At 40.5% G+C, this 23,658-nt stretch overlaps 1 protein-coding gene across 1 annotated transcript in view; it reads left to right on the forward strand.

Annotated features, from left to right (window-relative positions):
- The first annotated feature begins 407 nt into the window (after window positions 1-407).
- CDK5RAP2 (CDK5 regulatory subunit associated protein 2) overlaps window positions 408-23,658 on the forward strand; it is a 69,152-nt gene continuing 45,901 nt past the window's right edge. Inside the window, exons 1-14 of the mRNA XM_062505569.1 lie at window positions 408-475; window positions 619-680; window positions 1,335-1,402; window positions 4,780-4,890; window positions 5,725-5,801; window positions 6,536-6,656; window positions 8,112-8,263; window positions 9,174-9,336; window positions 10,629-10,682; window positions 11,097-11,216; window positions 11,802-11,894; window positions 13,248-13,466; window positions 18,902-19,072; window positions 19,808-19,981. Of these exons, the coding sequence (XP_062361553.1) occupies window positions 423-475; window positions 619-680; window positions 1,335-1,402; window positions 4,780-4,890; window positions 5,725-5,801; window positions 6,536-6,656; window positions 8,112-8,263; window positions 9,174-9,336; window positions 10,629-10,682; window positions 11,097-11,216; window positions 11,802-11,894; window positions 13,248-13,466; window positions 18,902-19,072; window positions 19,808-19,981 (1,638 nt within the window). The 5' untranslated portion in view covers window positions 408-422. The remainder of the gene's footprint in view (window positions 476-618; window positions 681-1,334; window positions 1,403-4,779; window positions 4,891-5,724; window positions 5,802-6,535; window positions 6,657-8,111; window positions 8,264-9,173; window positions 9,337-10,628; window positions 10,683-11,096; window positions 11,217-11,801; window positions 11,895-13,247; window positions 13,467-18,901; window positions 19,073-19,807; window positions 19,982-23,658) is intronic.

The raw sequence follows: 23,658 nt of genomic DNA on the forward strand, positions 1-23,658 counted from the left end.
GGGCAGCCAGCCCCGAGCTCCTTCCCTCACTCGAGATGGCGCCCGGCCGGCACCGCGTCGCTCTGCCCTCAGCCAACATGGCCCTGCCCGCTCACCTCGGCCCGCTCTGCCCTCAGCCAACATGGCCCTGCCCGCTCACCTCGGCCCGCTCTGCCCTCAGCCAACATGGCCCTGCCCGCTCACCTCGGCCCGCTCTGCCCTCAGCCAACATGGCCCTGCCCGCTCACCTCGGCCCGCTGCCCTCATCAAACATGGCGGCTCCCATTCGGTTTCCACTGTGCCCGCCCCCCGCGCGCTGCGCGGCGGCTTCAGCGGCTTCAGCCCGCCCCACGCAAAGATGGCGGAAGCGATTGCGGGCGTTTGAATTCCAGGGAAGCCGCCAAATCCGCGCACAAAGGCGGCGGGAGCCGCGCGGCCGATCCATGGATTCGCTGCCGGGGGAGGACCCGACGCTGCCGCTGGCGTTCGAGGGCAGGTACGGGGGAGCTGCGGGCCGGGGATGCGCTCAGGCAGCGCGGGTGCGTGTGCGGGGCCGGGCCCGCCGGCCGCGGGCGGGCTCAAGGGGCGAGCCCCGGGTGTTGTGCTCTCAGCGCTCTCCTCGTTCTTCCCCAGCGCCAGCGGGCTCCAGCTGCCGGACATCTCCCGCGGGGACCCCCAGCCCGGCCCGCCCGGCGGACAAGGTAAGGCTGGATCGCCCGCACATCCCTGCCCCGGCTCGGTGCTGCGCGCTGGTCTCCAAACCTGCGGGAAAAAACATCAAACTTGCGGCAAAAAAACCCAAAAAATCAAAAACAACAACAAAAAAGCTCCTTCTAAGCGATGCGCTTTTTTAGGTACTTTAAGAGTTTTTAAGGCCACGGAGCGCCAGCAGCTGCTGCGTGTGCACTCTGCTGTGTGCTCGCTGCCTGTGGTCATTAGGGCTCTCAGCCTTACATAAGATGATCAGCGATTTTGTGCAGCGTGCTCTTAAAATACTCGGAATATCCAGAGAGGCCGTGCTGCCTGGACACATTCTGCTCGGGGGTAGGGAAGTTGTGCGCTGTGAGTCATCCAGTTCTTGCTCTGAGGATTTATTCTTGACAGCGCACCTCGCATAGCCTAATTCCAGCGTACATCATAATTTAAGTGGGTGATGGAATTTGGGAGTTTGTGATAGCTTGTTGTGATCAGAATGGAATGTAGATGCTAACGTGTAATGTAAACAGGGAGCCTAGCAGTGCCTGTCTCACTTCCCAAAAGGTTTTGTTATGTTTACATTAGTGTAGACCTTTGCCAAATTGAAGCCATACTTAGATTCTGCTGTCTGAACTTGTTCTGTCTTCTTAAATGTCTAGTGGTACCAGATGTGGCAGAGGACACAGTCTCACCAACTCGAGCTCGGACCATGAAGGACTATGAAAATGTAAGCAGAACTTTTAATGTCAGACTCAGTGGCAGATTTATTGCTAAGACATTTCCAGCGTGCTGGCTGAAGTGTTGACTCTTAGTTTGTGTCAGCTGACACACATCTTTTGGAGGTGCGACCAGGTGAATGTCCCTGTCCATTTCTTAAATGTTGCTTTCAAAAACCGAGGCAGGAATTTGTTGTTCAGAGCAGCCGACTGCTGTGCTGAAGTTGTGAAACAAAGTTGGCACCCTCTGCTCAAAAGTTCCTGCAGCTCACCAGAAACATCAGAACTTGGTTTGCACATCTGCTGTTGATTTATTTCAGGGAACCATCAGGTTTATTTTCATTTAGGTTAGTGTGGGATTTGGCTTTTTAATTCATTGGCTACAGTATAATGCCTTTTAACTTCATGATATGAGTGTGCTTGGAATACTTGTGTTGAGAAATCTAGTATCATTGTGACAATTCTGTAAATAAAAGTATTTTGGCACTTACTAGAATATAAAGGAAAACATTAGGTTTTAAAAATATGTTAACTGTATTGGCGCTTTAAATTGAATAAGACAGTTGTTTATGTCTGCTGAATTATTATTTGATTGGGGTATGTTGCAGGACAACTTCCCCATTAAGGACTGGAGTGAAAAACTTTTAAGATATGTATTGTTGTGTGGAGAGGCTGTAGAGGGGAAAGCAATCTAAAATCTCTGAGATGATTGCTGTTGATAAAGGCTGTGGCTGCTGCCTTTGGGCTGTGCCAAGAGTCTGCAGTTTCAGTGCATGACTGCTGTTACCTTTTGTGGCAAGGCTGTGTTTGAAACCAATGTTTCTTACAAACTCTTTCAGTTTCTTGTGGCCTTGTATCCCCCCTGAGGAGAAAGCTCTGCTCTTTGCTCAGGATATAAAGGTTGTTTTGGAAAGCTTTTGGTGAAGGATGTTGTTTGCAGTCTGTATCTATTTCCCTTTCTCTCTTGTTTCTGTGTGTTTACTGGCATAAACAGACACTGCCTTGGCATTGGTCTGTGCTTAAAATCTCTTACTGTGATGTGTGCCAAAGACCTCAGTCCAGAATATACGTTTTGCTAGTGGGAATCTGCAGAGTGCCTGGGCATAGGAAAAAAGTTGCAGAAGGGAGGAAAAATCTGTTGCTGTTTGTTCTGTGTGATGTGGTGCAGGGGCCTCCCTACAGGTCTGGCATCCTGGTATGTTCAGACCCCTTGCATTAAACTGAGCTGTAAAACTGTAAAACAAAACCCATGGGATGAGAACTTTTATGGATGCCAGCAGTGTAATGAAACTCAAAGATCCAGTGATGTAAAGGAAGAAGAATATACATTAGACACCATTAAACTTTTTTTCTATATCTCTGTTATTCATACAGACTATAAGAAGGATGTAATGAAAACAATGGGCTCTGGCCTTGTAGCTCAGAGAGAGCAGGATGGATGTAATGACCCTTAAGTGGGCTAAAATGTGGATCCATGTAGAAAAGGTCCTTTAATGTTTACACCTGGAGAAGGTGCTGAGCTGGATTATGTTGGAGGCGCAGATTTTTGAATTATTTATTGTGTCCCATTTTGTTGCAATATAGAGGTAAAAACCATTCTATTATAGAAAACATGATTACATGGGCAAAGTGAATAGCATCTCTAAGGAGGACCTTGTTATGGATAATGAGGTGTTCCTGAACAGAAAGGGTGATGGGTATCAAATAAGGGAGCTGAGAAATAATATTTGTGGGTTTCTTTCTTGTCTCTCCAAACCCACTTAGAGTTTTGCTGTGAATCTAAAACAGCCTTTATAGTTGAAAACTGTTGTGCTGTGAAACCACAGCCACTGCTGACAGATCCCTTTTGAACAAAACTGGCTCCATGCAGACTTGGAAAGGAGCTAATCTGAGCTAGGATTTGCTGCTGTGCTGTTCATGCTGTGGAATATCCTGTGCTGTATGTATATCACTGTCTTTGTTTTCATTCCTTTTATTTAAACACAGAAACCAAAATGCATAAAGGAATTAAGACTGAGTCTTCAAATGTAGAAGTTCAGAGGGTTGCCATCAAAATCTTTTTGCAAGTGTGAACTTTCTCAGATTTTACATGTTTTCTTTCATTAAGCAATAACTTTTAAATTGTCTGCCTGCTCTTGCTTTCATCCAAGAAACTGAACATCAGAGGTGGCATTTGTTTCACTCCTTGGTTTAAGATTGCATAGTCTGTTTCATTTGCCTTTTGAAAATATTACCCTTAAGCACTTCAGTTTACCTCTGCTACCACTGAAATACATGTAACAAGAGTTGTGAAATGCTGAATTTTTTGAAATTATTTTTTTCCTTTTGACTCAGAAATATATTGAATGTATGGAGACTAATTAGAAGTTCAGCTGATACCCCTTCAGAGTGTTTTTGTCAGTTGGACTTGTTCTGAATGAGCAGGAACTGCTGGGAATGATTTACAGGTTGCTTCAGGGTGTAGAAATGATCCACAAAGTTTATGTAGGATTTTCAGTTGCTCAAATGATTTTCACTTTTGTGAATAATGACAAGGCAGCTTGCTGGGCAGGGATTATTAAACTGAAGAATTGTTTGCAGATGCAGGTTCTAAATGCAGTTACAGAAAGTAATCTTGGGTTTCACCAGCCAAATATTTTGGAAATTGTATTGCTAATAATTTTTACAAATAGCACTGTAGTGTTCTGGAAAAGCCTACATAAATATTTTATTAGTAGCTCTGTAACATATTAGATTTCCATTTGCTGAAAGCATCTGGCAGGGAACATTTGAATGAATGTTTTATGCTTAGTATCTTAAAAAAAATTTAGAGGGAGTCTCCTTTCTTTAATGAAACCATCAACTAAGTTGCTGCTTCTCCAAGGAGGGCTCAAAGTGATGAGCAATTTTCCCCCAAAGAATTGCACTGTGAATTATGGGATAAAGATTTTATTGGTGTTCGATTGGGCTCACCTGTGTGCTTGGGGCTTTTCTTGCTATGAATAAAGTTACCTTGCTCCTATTAATGAAGCTGCCTTCCCAAGCTTTTGCTTAAGAAATATTTCTGTTTCAACATGTTGTCTTGTATTTTGTTCGAGTTCAGACATTTAGAAGAATAACTTAATGTTGTTTGATTCAAAAATCTCTCCTCAATTCTTATTGTATCAAGTCAGTCAGCATTTTGATACTTCAGGAAATAGTTCAAAGGGCACAAGACTGTGTCTTATAAATTTAATTAACACTTTCACAGTTGGACACTTGTGTGTGTGTGTGTGTCACCCGCATGTGTGTACAAGTTTAACTTTGTCAAGGGAGTGGAATCCTCACTTTGCACTGGTGAAAGCTAAACTGTTGGAAATTAGGATTTTTTTTTTTTCCTCTTTTTATCATTATTTTGCTTCTTTTACAGCAAATCACTGATCTGAAAAAAGAAAACTTCAACCTGAAACTTCGTATTTATTTTCTGGAGGAGCGAATGCAACAGAAGTTTGATGGTCCCACTGAAGAAATCTACAAAATCGTAGGCATTTAGAATTATTTCCTGGAACTGGGTCTCTTTTTGAAGAGTTTGTTTTGTGGGAAGGTTGCCTGCTTCACTTGACTTTCAAGTCTTTTTTTTTTTTTTTTTTTTTTTTTTTTTTTTTTTTTTTTTTTTGTTACTGGAATTTTTGGTGTGATTATTTTATTCTGACCTTATCCTTTTCAGTAATAACTAAATTCAAGTGACCTGAACAGGTCTCTTTTCCATAATGGGATGGAAACTTGAGTCTCTCTTGATGGATGTTTCAGTAGTTAAGAACATAAATTGATGTTTGGGTAGATGACAGCTGCAGCTGAATATTGATGCCTGGTTTTCTCCACTGGTGATTTTTTTGTAATTGCAGATGTGTTGAAATGGTGTTTGTCAGCTTCCTGGCCAGGGAGTTCTTTGTGCAATTACATCATGAGAGCTTTCCTCAGGCTATAAAACAGTAAAACAATTCTAAAATTACTAAAAACTTCTGTAGTTGATTAAATCATGTTTTGAAAAGAAAATATCTTGTATCTTAAAAAAAAAAATAGGCTTGGTAACCCTAGAAATTCCCAAACTGAAAGGCAGTACTCCCTATCAGAGCAGTTAAGTGTGTGTGCAGGGGATTTGTATTGCTTGAGTGCAATGGTCCTTGATGCTATTGATATTTCTGGAAGGCTTGAACCTTGCAAAATACATCTTTTAACAGTTAAATGTCTATTCTTGTCCCAGTGATGCTTTATATTGGCTGTCCAAGCAAAAAGTAATCTGCACACTGCCAATAACTTTTGGAATGGGTGATCTTCCAGTTCTTTCTCAGACATTTTCATTCTTTTGTCACAGAACATTGAGCTGAAAGTTGAGATAGAAAGTCTGAAGCGTGAACTGCAGGAGAGGGAGAAGCTACTCATCAAGGCCTAGTAAGCACCAGTTTATTTCTTGCTGTCCATTACTTAGGATTTGTTTCTATGTGTTTTCTTCCTAGTTCTTTAGGAGTTGGAGGATCTAAAGGGTACTTACTTAGAAATGTCTGGTTCAAAACTAATCCAGGCTGGCAGCTGTTGATTGCCCCCAGGCCTCAACTGCAATGGAATTTTCTTTTGTTTTCATGAGGACCAGATGCATTTTGTTTGATCTCTCCAGGTTGCTCAAAGGGTATTGCTGTGCTTTGAAGGGAACCTTGCACAAGGTCATGCTAGAAAGCAAAATTTAGGTGGCAGTCATGAACAAATGGCCATCTGGTGTTGAGTAAGGAAACACTTCCTTTTCTCATAAGGCTTTAACAAATACTGAAAAGGCAAATGGAGAGATCTCAGCAGCTCCATGTCTTCAGTTTATTCTAGTGCTGTTTTCTGTAGAAAACACAGGTCTGCTGAAGGCTTTATAGAGTATTTGGAAGCTTTAGAAATATAAAGGAAATACTTCACTTTTTGATCATACATCTAAAATGTTTCTTTATCCACAATCCCAAGGCTTGTATGTGGAACTCACAGACAGCACCTAAATTGCTGCCTAGTGTGGAGATGTTTGTATTTCACCTTAAAGTGATTACAGGCACAGGGAAAGTGGAAGATTCTTGAACATAATCCACCAGCCACTGGCACCTGAAATGTTGATATGCACTGGGATTTATGTCTGTGTTATTGTCTTTCAGTAAGGCACTTGAAAGCTTGGCCCAGGGTGGTGATGCTGAAGTGCAGCATGGGAAAGAGGCACAGAAGAAGATGCAAGAGATGGAGGAAATGCTGACTGGCAGAATAAACCTTCTGGAAGAGGTGAGTGACCACAGCTGGTGGCATAATAAGGAATCACTGCTGTCTTTGTACAGTTACCTGAGATTTGATACTGTGGTCAGCCTATATTTTCATAATGTCATGTTTCTTTCCTCACTATCTGTGCTTTAGACAGTTGTTTATTCCTGTATTTATTGTTGAGTTCTGGTTACTTTACAGGGGAATTGTTGTGTTAAGGGAAGGGACCCACAAGGATGATTGAAGTCCATTTAAAGTGAGTTCCTTCAGGGAGGAGGAAAGGGGAATTGCATGACCTCTTATTCATTTTAGTGCAACTGGTATTTCTGAAAGCATTCTTTGTGCTGTTGAACTGGTAGAGAAGTTCTTAAATTGCTTCCTCTGTCCCAAACCAGGCAGTCAGGATGGTGTTTTCCAGATCTGATAGGCTGAAGAGCAGATTTTGTGATCTCATGGAGTTCAGGTATTTTCTGTAGCCCAAAGGTAGTGTTGGCCTCTGACATTAATTTTATTCTGCTTATGAATTCTACCACTGCAGTGTGGATTTAGTCACAGGTTTACACAGCAGCATGTAATTACATAGATCCAGGGAGTGCTAACAAAGATTAATTTCCTTCACAGTTCTTGATTGACAAGTGAATGTTGGCAAAATAGCTTTTCAGAAAGAGGTTGAGTGGGGAAGTTCAGTGGTGAAGAAGATTTTCCTCTCCCTCCCCTAAAGAGATGCTTTTTAGTTTAGAAGTGAAGGCAGGAGAGGAGTGGCTTGTTAGACTACAAGGAGGCTTTTTTTTCATAGGAAACTCAATTGGGTGAGCACAGCAGGGAAGCTTGCAATGTAAAGAATGAAGATCTGAATCAAATTTGATGTAGTATATAGCAAGTTGTTTTGTGTGTCTGTTTTTTTTATGTTCTCCATCTCTGTGAGTTGGGTCACCCAGAAGAAGTTGACTGAAATCTCTGGCTGTTATCTCCACTTCTTTTGCTGTTCAAGAGAAAAATATCTGGTTCATACTTTATCAGTTCCTGCACAGTATTATAAATTATGCTGGAAAGAGTTCCAATTAGCTACAGTGAGCTTGGGAATATTAATTTTATTGAACAAAAAAGCCCTTCTTTAACCTCTTTAATTTAAAGTATAGCTATTTATTGTGATAGTGGGAGGACAGTGGAACAAAGCCATGTTATAATTGCTAAATCTAAAACCATAGCATCGGGGCACTTTTGTTCCCAGTTCTGCTATCAGGGTATTTTTTATTTCTTTGAAACAAATTTCCCTTTTTTTCTGTGCCACAGAAAGTGGATTAATCTTGAAAATGCAGACACAGAGTTCAGAAGCATTTACAAAGCTTGAAATACTTGGTAAAAGTTCCTAAATTAAATATCCTGACATATGTTGGGTAGAAGAAACTTTAGTATGTGAAAAAAAATTCGTGAGCATTTAGTTCTTAGAGGCATCAGGATTGTGTGTTTTAATTTCAGAATCTTAAAGCTGTCCAAGAAGAGGTGGAAAAAGCCCATGCAATGACAGAGAAGGAGAAAGCTCTGAGAATTGCTGCTGAGCAGAAACTTGCTTCAATTATGAGTGCCCCTGCCAAGGATGTGGACAAGGTTACAGAAGCTGAGAAAGACAGGTCAGAACTGTTGCCAGCAATGTTCCTAACTGCTGGAATTCTTTATTGTTAACGTGTGAAGAGTCAGCACAGGTTTGGGTTTGATTAATTTGGTCCTACCCTTGGGTACAGGAGAGTCACTGGCCAGCCATGGAGTGAATGGCAATGCAGCAAGCAGTTTAGGGCTTTGTGGAGCAAAGTCATCTTTAAAAGTTCTCTGAAATCCCAGAGGGGTTAGGATCTGTGAAACATAAGCTCACAGGTCAGGCTGGTGAATTTAATGGGAAGAGAAGCACTGTTAGAAATACTTGTGCAGTCCAGGTTACAGAACATGAGGAGTCAGGGATTCCATTTTATGCTGCAGAGTTTTCATTGTAACACTCAGGTCTGTCAGAAAACATCTTTATTGTTCTTGGAATACTGGAAGTGTGAAGTTGTGTATTGAAAGAAGACAGCAGCACTGACCTGACTTGTTTTTAGTATGTTATGTGATTTTTTTTATATTTTTTTTGTTTATGTGAAATGATAACTGCTTAGATACAAATTTAGATGAAACTGAGTACTTGAGAGACACTTACTGAAGGCACATAAGGATGTGGTGTGTGGTCTAAGAAAGGAAATAGATTAATAAGGTTTTTGTGTGTGCTGTAAAGGAAAATGTAAGTAAAATATTGAAACTTAACTGTTGATATTTGAAGTGGTATTGGAGGAAAATAAGAATGAGCACTTTGCAGATAGCTCAACCCTGTTTGCTTATGTTAAATTTACAGCACTTCTTGAAGGTTTCCAGGGTTATGAAAGTCCTTTTTTAAGTTCTACAAGTGTTGTCTTGAGTCTTCACTTAGGAGAGATGTCTGCAAAATTTACGGCAATGAGTGGAGAGTTGGTGGTAGATGGTGCAAGATTAATACTTAAAATCTTGGAATTTTAGACTTATAGAGCAACTGAATCTGACACTGAAAAGTAAAGAAGCTCTAATTCAACACCTCGAAAAGGAAAAGTCTCAGAGTGGATCTTCTGATGGGAGCTTGCCAGCAGAAAAAATCAGAGAACTTACCATTGCCTTGAGGCTTGAAAAGGATAGTGAGATAGAGGTGAGGAAACTGCCTGATGAATTATATGTTATGGATCTCGTGGGGGGGTAGGATTTTAAAGGTTTTGTGCATGACACTATGTGAGTGACATCATCCAACTTTTTAAAATATTACTTCCTCCTCCATTTTCCAGTTCCTTACCATTCACGGGTTATGCTGTAGCTTGATGTGCAACATTAATCCTTATTTATCCATTCTTTCAGTGAGAGGTTGTGCTTCCCACTGACTTGATGCCTGTGGAATAGATACAGTGCAATTGCTTTACAGAAGTATATGGTAGAGAAATCCTAGATGGTAATATATCCCTCACTGGATGACATAACTGCTATTAAAGTTAAGACTGTGACTTGAGAATTCATTCTTGGGAAGTGTCTCTGCTGTTATGGTCTGAAAAAAAGCTGTGGTAAGGGAGGTATAAAAACATTTCATGAAAGAAAGTGCAAATTTCCCCTGTAGCTTACAAAAGGTACAAGAATCAGTCTTTTATTTCACTTAGATAGGAAGACAGAGATCCTGAAAGCTGGAGTGTTGAAACAGGTCCTGAGGCTTATTGTCTTTTTTTTTTTCCCCCCTATTGGTTATGCAAAGACAAAATTAAAACTGGCAGAATTAAGAGAGTTAATTATGGAGGCTGTCAGGCATCTGAGAATTTTTCTTACCTTTTGTTTTGGAGCTTAATATTGCTCAGTTCAGTACATTCAGACTTTTTTTTTGCCTATGTCAAGAATCTTTTATGATTGCATTGATTAGAGGCAGTAAAAATTTTCAGTTCAGGGTGGTCTTGCAATTAAATCAGTCTGTGCCAGGAAAAGCCACCCTGGTTTCACAGGAGTATCTGTGTGTCCAGGTGAAAACAGTGTCATCTGTGATCATTTCACAGGAGGTGGACAGAGAGCATCTGATCATTTGGGGTGCAGTATTGGAGAAAAAAAAATAATTGATGAATACCTTTGCATACCTCTGGTTTTATATATGATTACTTTATAAAACAAATAGTTCTGTAACCACCCCAGGGAAAAGAGCTAATTCAAATCTCTCTTGATAAAAGCTGACAAAGAATAAATGTCACAAAAATGCACCTCTATTAAATCAGCAAGTGGAGTTGTTCTGTCTCGTGGAAGAACATGTTTTGAGGGTTTTTGTTCCATTTTAATTTTTTTTCTTCTTAATTTGGACTGGCTTATTTTGTGACCAGGGTTTTTCAGATGTTTTTGCTTCAGTTTAATGCTTAATGAGTGTATTTGTGTTGAGAATAAGTTAAAGTGACCATAACAACTGTTTTGTTCTTATAGGCTCTTAGAATGGAGCTTAAAAATGAGAGAAATTCCTTTGAAAAAAAAATTCAGGTAAGTTCCAGTTTTGCTCCTGTTTCCTTGACCCCTTACAGTGTGTGTTGGGCTCCCTGTGCTGTCCTTTCATAGGCACAGGAAGCCTTGACTCCAAGGGAAGCAGAGCAGGTCCTCTGTTTAATTCTCTTTTATATGGGATGACAGGAAGACCCCTCCTGTTTTTGAAGCATTTTTTTAGTAAAGCTGACAGACACATTTCATGAAATATTGAAGTTGATGCTTGTGGCCTTCTCCTTCTTATACAATACTCCAGGCACATCTTTAAAATGCTGCCTTTCATTTTGGGGACTGTATTTTAATGTTGGTAGCCTGAGTAATAAGCTTTGAGAACTGAGGGAATGTACTTATTAATGTGCAGTTACAGTATCTCTTAGTGGGAAGTTAATGCAACTTTCACATAATCTAATTTAGTCACTCCAAGAAGAGCTGCAAGAGAGAGAAAACGAGCTTGCTGTTGAAAAGAAGAATGGTTTGAAAAGGGATAAAACAATCCAAGGACTAACTGTTGCCATAAAAGCAAAGGAGAAGGAGGTAAGGGTGATTGTGATCTTGCTGGTTTGTCGAAGTACCACGGGGGGGTTGTGTGTGTGGCAGGGTCTGATCTCACTGTAAGCAAGAGGAGCCTTCGAGTGAGTCCCTGGCACTGCTGTCACCCCTCTCAGCAGTTCTGCTTGTCTGCAGTTTGGGCTCTTGGACTGGAGGAGAGGGGAGAAAGTATCAGTTAAGTATCTTCCTCCCTTAAGAACTTGAAAGAAAAAAGTTCTCAGTTGCATACTGATTTGTATGAGCTCTGAGCACCACTCAGAAGATAGGAGGGGTATTTTGTGGTGTTGAGTAAGTGGAGCTGTCAAAGGCAGCTAAAATGGGAGAGGTCAGCTTAAGCTGAAATTCAGATTGTGTGGAAGAGTGGGAAATACTTCACTTGAGTGATAGGCAGTCTAGTGAGTGTATGAAAGTAAGAATTTCTTTATATAAGATTTACCATGATGCGTTTGGTGTTCTTGAAGTGTTTTGTGTAGTTGGATGAATGTTTCATGAGATGGGGTAGAAATTACTGCATTGCCATCCCTTGGAAATAACTCTTCCTACATATTATTCATTTTACTTTATTTAAAGAATGAGGAGCTGGGTTCTGAAATTGAAGAGTTAAATGCTTCATTGGCTAAGGCAAGAGAGGCAACTCACAAGGCACATGTCCAAAAATTCAAGGTAAGAGCAAGCAATTTGTTGTGATTTCCCCCATTTGTTCTCCTCCCTTTTCTGTAGTTCCACACAGCAGGCAGTGTTTGCTGTCTTCAAAAGCAGAGGAATGGAAATGAGTTTAAAATGTTGCTTTACAATTATTAATTTTTCTTACTTTGAAAAAAAATTCCCACATCAAATTATTTGAACAGTAGAATGATAAAATGTCACATAACTCACCTTGTTTCTCCTTCTTGTTTTTTGGTGTTTTTTTTTTTTTTTTTTTTTTTTTTTTTACTGTCTAAACCAACTGAGAATCTTTTAAGACAGAAAAATGTAATATCGGAATAAGTTAAAAATAAAGACAAATTTCTGGGGAGCTGAGGTTATCTTGAGCTTTCTTTTCCTCAAAAGTATGGTGCCAGCACAGGCTTCCTATTAGCAGAATTGAACTGGATGTGAGACACCTGCTTGGATTTATTTATATATTAAATGTGAAACCACTATTTATAAAGTAGTGGAACATTATTTGTGAAAATGTGATTTAGTAATGCTTTTTGTGTATGTGTGAAGGAGAAAAGGGACTTAATAATTTCTGAGACTTTGATTTTTGTTTTTTTGAAGAGCTCTAAGTTTAAAAAGTGTGTGACTGATCCCTCCTGTCCACAGAGTGCACATTGCAGAGCAAGTCCTTCTCCTCAGTACTCTGCTCCTTAGCTACAGCCTCGAGCTGAAGGCAGTTCTCTGTGAGTAAATGGTGCTGCAGAGCCCATTGCTCCTGTCACCTGTGCTCAGCTCCTGGGCCAGCTGCAGCACTGTGTGGTGAGAACACACCTTAGGCTGTACCAAGGGGGAGGGTGCAGTCACCATCCCTGGAAGTGTTCCAGAAATGTGGCAGGAGGGATCTGGGTTGGTGGTGAACATGGTGCTGGTGCTGGGTTGGCAGCTGGACTCTTATCTTAAAGGTCTTTTCCAGCCTTAATCCTGTGATTCCATGAAAGACTCAGTAATTTCCTGCCCCAGTCCAGATTGAAACTGGACTCTACTCCAGAAGTAGAGTTTGATGTAGTTAAAGCTTTGTGAATCAGTAACACTGCTATGACCTTGTTTGCACTGTGGACTCCTTTGCTCCTCAGCCTTCCTCCCTTTCTTTGTTACCTCAGAGTTGCTTAGCCTGCCCTGGATGTCATGGGAAGTTTTGTTACACCAGTAGAGGAGATCTTTAGTGTTACACTTTGCTTGCTCTGTCATTTCACTGTTTCTTTGCACCCTATTCTGAAACGCTGAGAAAAGGGGCAGGGTTATGGGATACAATGGGAGTGAAGACTCCAGGCTCTACAAAACCCCCTTCTGGAGCCTGAATGCTGTTCTGTGTTTCAGGGTGCTGCAGATTATCAGGCTCTGCTGATGGAAAAGGAGACCCTGCTGGCAGAGCTGCGCTCAGAGAACCTCACAAAGGACGCTGAGAATCGCAGGCTGCAAAGGATAATTAAAGTCACTGGTCAAGAGCTGAGTGATCTGAATTTGGAAAGAGAGAAAATGGAGAAGGAGCTGGATGAAGCACAACTGCAGAAGAGCAGAAGTGACAAAACCATTAATGTTATTATCATGTTTTTGCTTTATTTCTTAAAGTCTAGAAATAATTCAGTGCTTTAGCAGGTCCTTTTCTAACAAAATTAAGTTTCTGATTTAAATAACTTTTGGGAAGGAAATGCCTGACACTGCCTAATGCTGTGTATGAAGAGTGAGGAAAATTCTGGCACATAATTTGCACAGAATAATATTTTAAGTATAGTTTTGATAGTCAGGTCCTCAAAAAAAAAAACCCATTAGCCTTTAAAAGTGGTAAATGGTTACTGTTGATTCCAGTTTTTCTGATGAAAATTCCAGTTTCTCTGGAGAATCTGAACAGGCATGAATGATGTATGTTTACATTTCTGCCAAATCTTTCTTGTTGCGTGTCTATAGATTCTTAAATTTCACTACTTAAACATTCTTCTAATTGTGACCTGGAGCCAAACCTCAGCCCTCCTAGCAGGGTCATTGTAAAGGCTGTATATTAAATAACTTCTGCTTGTAAAAGACCCAAAGCACAGGATTAATTGATCACAGTTTAACATAAAAGATGAGGTGCTGTTCATTAATTCTGCTGCTTCATATTCTCTCGAGGGTTTTTACCTTGCTGTGGCCATTCAGATAAGCTCTCCTGCTCCCAGCACTCACAGCTGATGCAACAAAGTGAATGATGAGGTTTCTCCTTTTCTTCATTTGAAAAAAAAAGGATGCACCTTCTGCTGAGGCTTTGACACAAAACACTTCTCACCTGAATGCTTTGTCATGTGGATTTTGCTAAAGTCTTCTCACCATTGCTTCCACAAGGGCAGCATTTGCATAATGAGCAGAGTCCTGCTTGCATCCAGTGTCTGATCCCCCTCAGTTAGGGATTAGTCTCCTGCTATATTAAATTACATAAAAGATTTAATGAGCCTGTCTTTATTCACTAGATGTTTTGGTTCCATTATTAAATAAGGACCTTAATAAAGCAGGGAGACGTGGAAATTGCTGCTCCTGCACTATTCCTTAAAACCAGCAGAGGGGTCTCTTTACCTACAAATAAATTTAGCTCCTCTCTCCCTCCTACTCCCAATTTAACGCATTTTTTGTTTGATTGTCAACTGTGGTTTGGCTGCTGTCACAAAATCTCTATCTTTGGTGTGCTTTGAGATTTCTTCAGGGCGCTGAGGTTAAGGAGAGTGAGAACAGATCGCTGCTGTCAGTAAAACAGCCACAAAGAACATTTATTGATTTGAAGTATTTTATATTTAACTGTCTTCTCTATTCAGATTTTTTTTTCATCTTTCAGGGCAGCTAGAATAGAAGTGTACAGGAAAGACAGGAAAAATAGGACTGAGTAGGGAGTTGCCAGGGGATTTGAAGTTAGCTGGATTACAGGAGCCCTATTTGACTCCATTATGTCCAGGTTTTTCATGTAAATGATGAGCTCCTTGGGGGAAAGCATTCCTGCCAAAAGATGAGCAGTCTTATAAAAATTATATCCCTAACCTATTTCCTACTCCTTGCAGAACAGCTGCTTCAATTTCAGAGCTGCAAGTACATTGGATGGAACCACATTGCCTGTGAAGTGTTGCCCATTAAGCAGTAGATATGTGGGAGTTAAACAATATGCTGTGAGATTTTGCTCTTTGACAAATAGGAAACTGCTTCGGTGATCTGCTGCAAACTTTTTATGAGACAGCCTTAAAAACTCAGTTCTATTTATGCTCCAGGATGCCTATTTACCAGTGTTTCTATTTTGTTAGAATAAAGTTAGCAAAGAAGTATATAAACTGTAGAAAATGCCCTCACTGTCTGTAATGAGCTGCTGGCCCAGCTCTTCACTCATTCACAGGGAAATTTGCAGTGACTTTCCATATACTGTAATTGGGGTAATGCTGATTTTTGCATATATTAATGAAAAGAAACCCCAAACACTCCAACAAATACCACCCCACCCACCCCCCCCTCCCCCAAGAAAAAAAAAAGGTATTTCTTGGTCTGCTGTAAACCCAGTTTGTCTGGACATGAATGGGGCATTACTATCCTCAAGGGGAAAAAGGTGAAACTAAGTCAAATAAGACTGTTACAAGTGATCTGATCATCCCCATCACAGACTTTGTTCAGTATTAGGAGTTTGCTGAAGTATTGGGTTTAGATGTTGAACAGTGTTCCTGCCTTAGGGTGGGCAACTTTAAAAGGTGTCTGAAAGAGCTTTTAAAAGCTCTTTCACTTCTATACTTTCCAAAAGCTGTTGTTAAGCATCACTTAAAGCTCTTTGGAACAAGAAACTTTGGACTTTTATTTTTACACACTATGAGTGAGGAATAAAAATCTCATCCTTGATGTTGTTCATGGCTATCATGTTGCTGTGCCTGTAACAGGCACAGAGTTACACAGGTTACAGAGTGCTTGTTGTTTGTTCAAATTTACATGATTAATCACTTCACATATCCATTCTCTCCAGGCCTAAATGTAGACAGTTGAAGTGTATTTACTAGATATTCATATTTGATCAGTTGGTTGGGGAAATGCAGAATAACTCATTAGGCAGAATTTATTATTTAGTCTTCCAACCTGTAGTTAAGCCTGAGAGGAAGGTTTTGGAGCTTCACAACTTAATTATTCACCAAACTGGTTTTCATCTGACAAGGAGGGGGAGGCATCTGCTTCAGTCTTCTATATTACAGTGTTTCACGTTCATTTTTCTTAGTTCAGCTATCATTAATCATAGAAAAGTCTCTTGGGGAAAAGGTTGGCAGAGAGAATTGCAAAGTTTATGCTCTGAGAGCTGTAGGTACTATATTACCCTTGCAAGTCAATGTATAGAAACCAATAGATTTTCTCCCAGACAATTTGAGTGGTCAATGAGTTCAAGCAGCCTGCTACAGTGATGGATAGTTTGGTGCGTTACAGAATTCCAGCTCATGCAAAGAAGGTAATTTTCAGTTTCACCTCTGGCTTGCCTTGGGAAGGATTTAGGGAGTTCTGGGGCCAGAAATTGTAGAGGCAAAGTTATGTGCAAATTGCAAATCTCACACAGGCTGTTTGACTTTTTCCACAATTGCATCCCTTGTCAGTCCAACTCTTTCCATAGACCTGGCCATTACAGTTTTGCTGTTTTAAGGCAGAAACCTGGTTTCTGCACCTGCCAGTGCTGTGCAGCAGGACTGAGATAAGGTAACAGGTGGAGTACAGTTGTTGCAGTAGCATCTTTCTAACTCTGCATGTCGTCTTCAAGCTGCTTATGGTTTTCATGAAGAGTCACAGTGGTAGTCACTTGGAATTACAGGGCAGATGAAAAGTCCTCAGAAGTTTAATTACAGGTAGCGTGTCAGTTAAAAGTTGCTCAGTACTGTGACAGTATAAAAATAACATTTAAAAAGCCAAGGAGTGACCTTTGCAGCACAGGGAATGTGGTAACACTGCTGTTGATCCTTTGCTTCCAATTCCAGTGCTGTGTGGGAATAGGCTTAATGTGACCCACTTGAGGAGCTCCACAACTTGGAGCCAAAAACCTTTGCAATTATCAGAGCTTGCACTACTTCCCACTGCAGTTTGTATTTATAGGCAGCAGTTAGGGGAAAAACAGGAACATATTGGAGAGTTTGGGTATCTAGACAAAACTTGGACCCGATTCTGCTGTTCTTCAGTTTTCTTAGTCAAGCAAGTAGTTCTTCTGCTCCTGAAAAAAATTAGTTTGTAGAACTGAAGGTTGGGGTGTGATCATTATTTGAATAACATTTGAGGGGGTTTTGGGAGCTGTTAGGTGCTTCTTAGCTGAATCCTGGGCATGAAGCTAAAATGAAGAAAGTAAACGAAAAGGCTTTGTAAATGACATTTTGCATTTAATGTGCAAAATAAACAGAAATAAAACACTGAAGTAATAAAGTGACGTTGAGGATTTGATGTGAACCTGCATGAAGCAAGGTAATTAAGTCAAGAAAAGGACATAAACCAGTTTTTAAAGAGACTGCAATTAAAATGTCACTAGTGCTATTTCTTTGGACTTAGAATAAGAAAGAACTATCAAGTTTTAAATCCCAGTGGAGATAAAAGTAAAGTTTATAGGTGACTACCATATGTGCAAACTATTTAAAGGGCTCATGCTATTTCACAAATGGGCACTTTTGGGAAATAAATAGAAAACATTTATTTGAAGATGTAGGCTGTGTTACCTGGTTCTTCAGGTCTGAACAGAAGTTAAGATATTATAAAGTCTCCTGTAAGTTTTAATTGTTTAATTTTAGGCAACAGCTCCTGTGTTGCAAGTTTCTACCTCTCTTTTTTCCACACAATCCGTGCAGTAGAGGCGGAGGAAAAGTTTATAAAATTGAGGCTGGTGTCTGTGTGAACTTTACCTCCTTCAACTGACTGTTGAAACTTCCCAATAAGCCAGCACCAATGTTGGAAGTGACACAAAAGAGAGGTGATGGGAGAGAAGGTGGAAGGACAGAGAAGCCACATTAGAAATTTTGCTACTGCCCTGTGCTCTCAAATATTGTGTATTCTGACTGTGAGCTGACTATAAATTCCATGCTAGTAATCTCCTATATTCACATAGATGCAGTGGTTGTCCTGGTTCCTAACAGAATGTAAGAAATAGGAATTGTTTGGTGTTACATCTTGGAGCCCAAGGCTTTGTCAGGTGGCCAGACTTTGAAACCCCATAGAGAGCTGTGTTTTCAGAGGTGGATTTCCAGCTGGAGGGGGACAGGATCTGTAGGGTTGCAGAGGAGAGCTGTGATTGTGATTGCTGCAGCCCAGGAGCTGCTGCTCTTCCATTGCAGCATTCCGTGTTGGTCCTAACAGATCTCAGAGTCCTTGGGACTTGCTGCTGTGTAGAAGCTGTTGAAAGAGATTGTTCCTATGGTTTAGGAGCAGAGTGGACAAGGAGCACACATTTCTCGGATGGGAAGCTAAGATGTGGAGGTAATGCAGCTAATCTTGGAGCTGCAGGAAGCAATTAACAGAGCCAGACTCAAGATCAAGTTCTGTTCATCCCCTCTGATCATGAGGCTGACCTGGCTGGTCATTTGAAGTTTGTGTTCTTGTCAAAAGAAAAAAGTTTTAACATTTCTGACCTTTTGTTTGATGTCAAAGTAACCAGTGTGCAACAGTTTTCATGGTGTGATGAGAAAAAAGGCAGATGACAAACTGAATCACCTGTAAGCAATTTTCTCCTATTTCTAGCCAGGGAGTAAATTGACTCAGAAGTGAATGCTCATTCTGACAACATCTATGTGCATAATATTCCCAACAGCCTTGGAGTCCAGCCATTCTGTATGAAAAGCATTTAAACAGCAACTTAGATTTTTGGAAGAAAATACTGACATCTGAAAGTTGTTCTTTCTTTAGTTGTATTCATTGATGCCAAGAGAAAGTGGCTTCAGTACGTTCTTCAGTGATAGTGTGGGTTGTTAGTCTTAAAGTTGCTTTAAAGTTGATTTGCTGCATATTCAGTTTCATTTTTTTTGTAGGACCTTAGAAATCAACTAGAGAAATTACATGGTGAAATGACTGAGAAAGAAAAAGCAGTTGAACACCATTACAATATTCTTTTGAGTGAAAGCAATCAGAAGCTGCAGAGCCAAGAACTTGTTATAAGGCAGCTGACAGACAGTGTCAATCACAAGGATCTGCTGCTTGAGGTAGGTAGACGAACTCTGAAATGAAAAATGGAAAGTTATCATTTGATTTTGTATGGGAAATTATTACAAAACCACGTTTGTATTTGGAGTTATTGTTGATTTTGATGATAATCCTTCACTTCTCATAATACTGTATTTGCAGAACAGACCTATAATTACAGAGTGTGTGGCATTCACCAGGATTTCTTGTTAGGGATTTGTGAAGCGTGTGGACAGAGGGGGAAGAAAGCTTTACTAATACTTATGTAGGCTTGTCACTCTTGTAAAAGCTCTGAAGTGCTCATGATTTTCGGTTTATTGTGGAGAAAGTGGAAATTGAGAAATACTAGAGATACTGAAATATTTTATCTTCTTTTCTGGGACCACCAAATGACCTGTATGAGAAAGATTCCTGCCTGAATGGTAACAGGCCCCTGCTCAGCTTTCACACAGAGTAAAAAAAGTAGTGATGTTCAGCCAGCAGTGCAGAATCAGAGCTGAGGTTGCTCTGTACCTGGAGACAAAGGGGCATGCCTTGACTTCATTTTTTAATACTGAGAAGTTGCATAGGTGGGGAAAGCTTCTGTGTATCTTTTGGTTTTGCTTCCAGTGTCGTAAATTGAGCTCTTTTTGCAGGGTGTGTAAATAGCATGTTCTAGGTCATCCTTGGATTTTCTCTTGATTTTTGTTAGGTTTTGTATTTTGCAGTTTAAAATTAGAGTAAATTCTGTAAAACTGCTTGTTTTCTTTTATTAGAGACTTGATGGAACAGTTAAAGAAAAGGATGCAGAACTGCAGGAGCTCCAGAATAAGTGCAAGAACCTTCTAAGAGCCAATGAAGAACTTGAACTGAAAAATGAGGGCTTAGTAGAGGAGAAATGTGCTGCACAGACTCAACAGTCAATTATCAAGATAGTCAGAGAGCTGGAGGTGAGTTTTGCATAATTGATCATTTGCATATAAGTACCTTGACTTCAAACTGAATATAATTTTGACTTAGGCCTCAAAGCTGTGGACTTACACATGTTGTAATTCACCATGCATTGTGCTCTGATGAATTTATATGGCATCAATCACTGAATTCCCTGCTTTGAGAAAGCATGTAAGATGTTTTGCCTGCCATAAAGAGGTAGAGGTTTTTTTGGTGGCTAGAGCAGACATAAGTGGGAGGTTTATCTGCATTTCTGGAGGGAGGTGCAGAGAAGAGTTTGTGTACTTTGGTTAGATAAGGGGAAAGAGTGCACAGAGATGGTGACCACAGGAGATACATAGAATGTGAGGATAAATACAGGTAGGAGTGAAAATATATCCAGAAGAAAACTGCTTTAAAGCAAAGAAGAAGTTGCACAGAAATATATGTGTATATTCAAAAAGGATGAGCAATCTATGCCCATTATTTTATTTGATGCCATGAATTGAAAAGACTTGTACATGAAGTGAGAGGTCAACATTCAGAATTTTAGTTTTAGAAGTACTTCCTTCTCTCTTTACCCTCCATTCTGTTCCAGCAAAAATAAGCCAGGTACTGTTAAATTTTTGAATCACTCTCTGACTCCATCAGTGCATCATGGTGTACAGATTATTGAACAAATAAGCTGCTTTTGGAGGTACATTTCTTGTCTCTTTTTGTGTTGTTTGCAGCCTGGTGTGTCAAGGCTTCTAAAAGCATCAGGAAAAGTAAAAATAATTAGACTGATACACAGTAATGGTGGAGAAAGCTTTTTCATTTCTTTAATAATGTGTCAGTCATTAATGAGACTTTCTCCAGGAAGTTCAAAATAAAGGGAGCCAATGGCAAAGGAAACATTAGTGCAGGGTTTTGGGTCACATTCTGAGCAGTCTGGTGGGGAGATGATGAGTGTGACTGGCACTATAATTAACCATGAGAGAGACAAGAACGTGGGCAGTCCTGGTTATGTGACCAGCTCAGAGAAAAGGAGCTGCAGCCTTGTTTGCCTGGGTAGCAGTGAGGGTTTATCCCCCTCTCACTGAGTGTGCAGACAGAGAAAAAACGGTCTGGAAAGGCTGGGGGGAAATTCCCCTTCTGCACAACAAACTGCAGTGCATGCATGTAACTTCTGTCACAAAGGGACTTAGGATGGAAAATCACAGGGAATGAATGGGAATCAAACACTGGCTTCCCTGTGCACCCCTCCCTCGGTTCAGGTGGATAACCAGGGGCAGGAGCAGTGGCAGGCAGTGCAGGTAATCACCCAGACCCACCTTGTAATCAGAGCCCATTCTGTGCTGCCGGTGCACTCAGTGGCTGAACAATAGCTAATCACAGCCCATTGTCCTCTCAGCACAACCTCTGTGGCACCTGTCTCCTGTAAGGACCTGCTTTGGCATATTAATCACCAGTTTTTGGACACAGATTATCCAGGGCTCTGCTCTCATTGGCTGCCTGGCACTCTTGGATGGCTTTGCGGTGCTGCACCGACTCTCAACAAATCCACAGCTGGATCCTCCCCACCAGAGGGGACACAAACCAGGCTCTTCAACCTCACTGAGCTTTTAAAGTTGAAGAAATTGATTGGAGACATACAGAACTTTTCTCCCGTTCAGCATACCTTTGTATTTTATTTTAATGTAATGATAGATTTTAAAGCAACCAACACCCAAAGCTCTGCTGGGTGACTTGGCCAGGCTAGGAAAGATAAATTAGAGGTTCTAATTTTGGAGTTTGGATTTTTGAGCCACTGTCGTGGTCTAGAGAGAGTGAGTGAGGGCATTGATAATTAGGGGAGTCTGGCAACTTCTGACTCTAGTATCTCTGAAGTCTCAGAGTTAAATGTGTTTTACAGACAAGGAATTTGGAAGTTAGAAGAAATTACCAAATTCTAGTGATGGATGAATGGATGATTGAGTGAGGAGGTGTAGCTGATATCCTTCTCTCAGTCATTTGTCCTTTAACCTTCAGAGATCTTGAAATGATCCTGAGGGTTGTTGGAAGCACGAGAACATTCAGTGAGGTAACCAGATATTCTTGTGACGTTGCCAACGAGTTATTTATTGTGGAGGTATAAACCTTTTACTTTCATTGCTTACAATCTAAGGAACCTTTAATGAAAATAAGTTATGTTTTCCACCACTGCTGCTTAGCAATAGTATTTCAGACTCAAATATAGACTTTAATGTATTAGATTGCCTCCTTTCATGGGAATATAAATCTTTCACTGCAATATGGTCCTGGATGTCTTGCAGCTATCTCCTCTAACACATTTTCCCTCACACCATGTGTCAAGAGGTTTAATGTTTCATTAACTCCCACAGTATTACAGTCTATTTAAGTTACAGAGCTGCCTTATGTTTTGTGTACCGTCGGGGAGTTGATTGAAATAATTCAGTCCTACGCGTTATTTAGAAATGACAGTACTAATGTACAAAAAAAGGGATGTTCATGCTGCATCTTCTCATCCTTATTATTCGTGAAAGATTCTGAAAAAATCAGGAACACTTCCTCGTGGTTTTGCTAACCTTTACCTAGGTAGTTGAATTTAGAATTTAATAATTTGTGTATAGCCTGTGACATTTGGAATTAAGAAACAGCTCATGTCTCCTGTTACGCAGAAAAAGCTGGGAGGATTTCATGAGCTTACTGAGATTTTGATACAAATGGAGAACTCAACACGTGAATCCTAAAAGGAGCAGGGAAGTGGAACTGGTTTTGTGTGTGGCACTGCTTTGTTCGTGCAGCAGCCGTTCCTTCCCTCGTTTGTGCTCCCTAACTCTGCACAATGACATTGCTCTGCCAGGGCTTCAGAAAGAGCTTTAATTGGGGTGGAGTTCTGTAGTGTCTTCAGTAATAATTGCAAGGTTTGTATCAGACATATGGAGGAGTTCACTAGAACTTGTAACAGACTGTGAACAGTTAAATTAAGTGAAAAAAATATTTTTTTCCTGTTGCTTTCTACGTCATTGTTCAATGTTTGTGATCCAAGTTGTCCAACTTAAATTACAACCCATGTATTTCATGTTTAAGGAGTGTTCTTGAAAGGCAGAGATTCTAGCACATTGATAAGACTCCTTAATTCAGGCTGCAAGATGTACTTTTTAACTTTTTTTTTCATGAGATTATTTTATTACTGGCCTCTGGATCACCCACCTCCATCTGTTTTTGTGTTTCTCCATGCTCAGTCAGCAGCTTTGCTGGGAGCTCCTCCACTGCTCATCCAGATAATAAATTCCATGTGAAGCTCAGGATTTTGCACTTTGCTGCAGAATAGTATTTGATGTCTGAATTGCACTAGGAGCTGGAAAGGTCTCTTAGATGGCAGCTCAACATGGAGCACGTGTCCAAAGGCAAGGTCACTTCTCCAAAGACTCTGGAGCATCAGTGGTAAAACTGCAGCAGGACCTGCCAGGCAGGTTACCTGGACTGGAGTCATCTGATCACAGCTTGATTACACTTGCAAAATATTATTTAGCATATTTGCTGGCATATTGTGAAGTAAGAGTGTAAATAATTAAAAGCAAACACCGGTTGTCCTTGCTTTTGTGCTGTTTACTTTGCAGAACACTGAATTGTTCCAATTAGCAGTCTTTGCATCTTTAGTGTGAATTAACAAGATTCTGTTGTAGCTGAATTATTTTTGGTTGCCATTTTC

Source organism: Cinclus cinclus, chromosome 19 (genome assembly GCF_963662255.1).
Source record: "Cinclus cinclus chromosome 19, bCinCin1.1, whole genome shotgun sequence".
Classification (NCBI taxonomy): Eukaryota; Metazoa; Chordata; class Aves; order Passeriformes; family Cinclidae; genus Cinclus; species Cinclus cinclus.